The sequence below is a fragment of the Carettochelys insculpta genome, chromosome 1, assembly GCF_033958435.1.
Source record: "Carettochelys insculpta isolate YL-2023 chromosome 1, ASM3395843v1, whole genome shotgun sequence".
NCBI classification, from domain to species: domain Eukaryota; kingdom Metazoa; phylum Chordata; order Testudines; family Carettochelyidae; genus Carettochelys; species Carettochelys insculpta.
The window spans coordinates 9,494,320-9,499,377 of record NC_134137.1 but is presented as its reverse complement, the minus strand read 5'-3'; the positions used below and the strand labels follow the sequence as shown (position 1 = coordinate 9,499,377).

Here is a 5,058-nt window from a genome sequence, read left to right as displayed (position 1 = left end):
CCTTTCCTCCTGGCTAAATCTGCGGGAAATTTCCATGTAGAAAGCATTGTGGAATCTCCCTTCCTGAGTCTGCACCCTGGATTTCAAATGAAGGAAAGGGGACAATTGGGGCAAATTCTGTTTTTATGATTCTTAGTATAAGTACTAGTATTGTTAGTACGATTATAATTTTCTGAATGGTCACATGTGACAACATCATTATTACCTGTTGGCTGCTCTCAAGGAGGCCCAGAGTCTGACTGGATGCTTACAAACAATACTGACAATCCTGGATTCTGTCAACAAAACCTACAGCAGTGCTGGTGCTGCAGTCCAGTTGTTTAGAATCAGCCCCCAACCCCAGTGATATGGCTTCCTTCAGTTTGCCATTGGCCATGACGTGGTTAAAGCTGGTGCACATGAGACCAACCAGCTGAAGTTTCCTGATGGCCCAGTGGCCCCCAAGGGAAAGTACAAGTAAGCTTTATAAAGGAGGTTGCCTTCCTACCTACACACACACTGCCTGCTGCCAGGGCATCCTCTCCGGTGACTCCTTCTCTTTGAGCATGAATGGCTGTAGCCCCAGCAGCTCTTCTTCTAGCAGGAAGTGGGTAAGTTGACAGATTTCATTATCTTTAAAATGAAAGTGCGGGAGAAAGGGTGCCAGCTGTCCTGTGCAGTGTCCGAGGACACAGCTGGGCTGTTTGGGTGACTCAGTGACAGGTCTGGAGGGCAGGCAGGAGCAGGTAACTTGGGAACCCCTCAGCTACATCTGATCATGATCTATGGAGGACTGTTCAACCTCCACAGAAATCTGGAATTCAAAGCCAGTCAGAAGTGTTAGACTCTGATTCTCTGATTCAGAATTTCTCGAGGAATCCTATTTCTAGAGGTGCCGTGTGCTCTGAGCTCAACCCTGCCAGGGACTGAGTGACAGGTCAATCCATGCAATATCAGAGACTAGATCCCAAATCACCCCATGTTTATTTGCTCCTGGAAATTTAATCAGCCAATGTATTGTGAAAGCTTTTCTTCTGTGGCTCAAGAGTAAAGACAGGAATTCAGAGTTGTGTTGCCCTGTGGTCGCAGATACAATAGAGCACATTTCAATTTCCTGTCTGGCTTGAGGGTTTTAACTCTATTAGCCCAGGTACCCATTATCATTATAGGGCTAGTTTAGCCAATGGAGCTCTTCATAAACATCCCATGAACTGGGTGTAACACACACCTTCATTTTGGCAGCTCAGCCCAAGATCTCTTCCAATGCATTTCCCTGGTGCTATGGATTTTATGCTTACAGGATATACGTGGTCTGAAGGAGGGAGAAAGAGAGGGGGATAGACCATTCTCTCATGGGGAAAGAATTTCCATTTCGTTTCATATTATTGCATTTAACCTTGAAATCCACTTACCACTAAACTCGTCTTCCCAGAAAACCAGTCATGGAGTCACTATGTACTAAGTGTCAGACTTCAGGGAATGAGTATTTCAATGATTTTTTCCACTCTGGACAGAGGCTCTGGACTGACATTGCAGATCCTGAGAGAACCAGTAACTTAGTAACTCATGGACAGAGGAGCAGTGAGACTTTTGTTTGTTGAAAAGTGACTGAATAAGGGCTGAGATGCTGTGGACTTCGCTACTTATGAAGAAAACCATATGAACATTTTCAGTTAGACTCTTTTGAAGCAAAATCAAATGGAAAAGGATATATTTCCTGGTGGGTACTAAATTGTAGCCCTGCAAAAGTTCTGCCAAACTTTGCATTGGAATGCACATAATTAGCAAACCAATTTTCAGTGCATGAACATTTCTTGAGACCCAGCAGCACAGCAGTTGGAATTTCTAGAAGACGGAAAAGTGGTAACTTTACTGCTTAATGACTTTGGCCTGAAAAATATTCCAGAACTACTACACATCCTCTTTGAAATGATAATTTCAGCTATAAACTATTGGTTCAGTGAACAGTTGCATGGTGCCGTCTTCTGGTAACTAACCAGAAGCTGATTCTTTCACTTATATTGAGGGTCATGACCACAATCCCTCAGCAGTACCTGTGCAGGGCTTTAGAGAAGTCCCAAGTGCAAAACTCTGCTCTGTGTTCCAGGAAATAGTGGAAAAGAGGTGCAGGAAAGGGGCGTGCAATTCTGCTTCCACATGATTCAAATTCTTCACTATTTACATGATCATTAAAATGTACACAACACACTGGTTATTTGTGCAAACCTAGTGTTTGAACAATTTACCCTTTTCTGATCCTGTCCCTCCACAGCTCAGCTAGGTAACTCCATGTGTTAAGTATCGGAGAGGTAGCCGTGTTACTCTGGATCTGTAACAGCAATGAAGGGTCCTGTCGCACCTTATAGACTAACAGAAAAGTTTTGAGCATGAGCTTTCGTGAGCACAGACTAATTTCATCAGATGCTGGTCTTGGAAATCCATGTGTTAGTGAGTAATTTCCATATACCATAACCATTTGCAAGAGTAGAGGACACAGGTATTAGAAATATGAAGATGAGTCTGTAGATTGAGCAGTCTCTCTGCGTGCAGCTAACACTAACAAACTATGGCACTTCAGAGCGTCTGGGAGGGATTCTTGGGGATACAGTACGTCATTTTTCTAAGGAAATATTAACAGATCCCAGGTCTGATGGAATTTGTACATAGAAATCTGGGGTGGAGACAATGAACTATACATGTCATGTGGCAATGTAGTAGCAGTAAATCTCTTCCACTCCTACAACTTGGAGCGTAGGCCACTGACAACTATTCACCAGCATCCCAGACCTAAGTGAACTTTCAAGGTTCACTCAGGTGTATCCCATCTTTTTAGTGTGTGCCTTCAGATATCTATGCCAGGTGTCTCTTGGACACCCTCTTTTCCTTTTGCCTTCTAAGTTCTAACTTAAGGCTTGTTGTCTGATGGTAGTGGTTAGTTTTCTGAGGGTATACCCATTCCAATGCCACGTTCTCTTCCTGATTTCTTCTTCAGCACGAAGTTGGTGCGTCAGTTGCCATGGATTGGTTGCTGATGGTATATGATCAGTGGATCTAGAGGTTTTTACAGAGGCAATTATTGATAAATGTCCAGATTTTTTTTTTAGAGTCATCTTTGTTGTAACTCAAGTTCTTGCTCCATTCAGTCGGGACAATTTTACTTTGGAGTTGAACAACCAGATCCCAATTTGAAAATGTGGCAATGAGCAACACTTATAAATAGATGTAATGCACGACGGAAAAATCTCCCTTTCCCCCAGGCAATTCCATGTTTTTATAGTGAAATGATGGGTCAGACTCAGAAGTAGCAGGCTAGAAATGTTGTCTGTGGGAAGATCACAATTAAAAAGTGCCACACGTTATCAATGGAGACAGATCTTAGTAGGCTGCAAAGATGGACTGGGTACGAGGAAATCTTATTAGAATAGTGAGAACTGGTTTAGGAAAGATTTGGAAGGTCTTCAATCCATCCAGATTTACTTCACAAATTATATCTTATGAATTATGATTTCCCGGAGAGCAGGTTACATTGTAGCTGACCATTGTAAGGCTCATTCCTTCTTCTTCTGTAGAATCTGGAACTGGGCACTGGTGATCGGGCTGGGTGCACAACTAGTACAATGTCGTCTGTCAGTGCCTATGTTCGTATTAATGGTTGAAATCTAAGACTGTCTATTTTATGATCTTTTCGGAATTCTTGAGAGACTCTCAACTTACACTGAGAGCACTAACACGTCTTGCTAAATATAATCAAGCCTCCTGTTTTCTTTTCCTTTCAGGAAGGAAAGTTCAAATCTCTTCAGACCTGACCAATACATTATGTCATCTCTCAACGATACGACATTCCGATTTGAAGTGTTCCTTCTCACAGGGATACCTGGCCAAGAAGATGTCCATTTCTGGATCTCTATCCCTTTCTGTTGCCTATATGTTATTTCAATAGTAGGAAATTCCATCATTCTCTTCATTATAAAAACAGATCCAAGCCTCCATGAGCCCATGTACATTCTCCTTTCCATGTTGGCCCTCGCAGACCTTGGTTTATTGATCGCCACCATGCCGACGACACTGGGTGTGTATTTGGTCAACGCTCGGGAGATCGGTCTCAATGCCTGTTTTGTCCAGCTGTACTTCATCCACTTCTTTTCATTAATTGAGTCCTCCACGCTGTTGTTAATGGCTTTTGACCGTTTTGTTGCAATCTGTGACCCGCTGAGGTACGCTTCCATCTTAACTCCACCGAGAATAGCCAAGGCAGGAGTTGTGAGTGTGGTAAGATCTGTGTGCCTATTGTTCCCACATCCCTTTCTCTTGAAACGTTTCCCATACTGTCGAAACAATGTCCTTTCCCATTCTTACTGCCTTGTTCAGAATGTTATGAAGCTGGCTTGTGCAGACATCACAGACAACAGCATCTATGGCTTGACTGTTAAAAGTCTATCACTGTTTTTGGACATTGTTTTGATCTTCCTCTCTTATGTGATGATCCTCAAAACAGTGCTGAGTGTTGCATCCCTCACAGAGTTTTTTAAGGCTCTGAACACCTGCGTCTCCCACCTCTGCGCCGTCCTGCTCTTCTACGTACCAGAGATAAGCTTGTCTATGTTTCACAGATTCGGGAATAGCTCTTCTCTCTTGCCTCAGACTTTCCTGAGCTATGTCTATGTGCTGGTACCACCTCTGGTGAACCCAATTGTGTACACTGTGAAAAGCATACACTTTCGTGCGAGGATCCTCAAGATGTTTTTCAAGTGAAGAGTGAGTCTATCACCTGGCTGTAGCACTGGTGACTCAGGCTGTGAAGATACATATAGCATCCTGCACTCTGACATCTATGATGAAAGAGCTAGAGATCGCCACTCAGGAGCTGACAGTGACTAAGACTTGGATACATGTGAGAGGGGCTGGTGAGGATGCACAGGGCATTGGGGAAGGAAACCAAGACAGCCTTCCTGAGGGAGGGGAATCCGGGCAGTCTTCCCTCCCTGTTGACTTTATAAGCACTCCATGGACTCATCTGTTTGGATTCTCTTGATCTCCTTTTCAATGGCTGTCCAAACTCTTCCCTCTCCTCTCTCATTC

General features: G+C 43.5%; 1 protein-coding gene across 1 annotated transcript; it reads left to right on the top strand.

Annotated features, from left to right (window-relative positions):
• The first annotated feature begins 3,795 nt into the window (after window positions 1–3,795).
• Window positions 3,796–4,731, top strand: LOC142007690 (olfactory receptor 51G2-like). The gene has a single exon (XM_074984375.1). It carries the CDS (start codon window positions 3,796–3,798, stop codon window positions 4,729–4,731), a length of 936 nt encoding a protein of 311 aa, XP_074840476.1.
• Window positions 4,732–5,058: the final 327 nt, after the last annotated feature.

Bases quoted from the DNA above. Each gene is read 5' to 3' on its own strand.
- LOC142007690 (XM_074984375.1), top strand. From the start codon at position 3,796: ATGTCATCTCTCAACGATACGACATTCCGATTTGAAGTGTTCCTTCTC.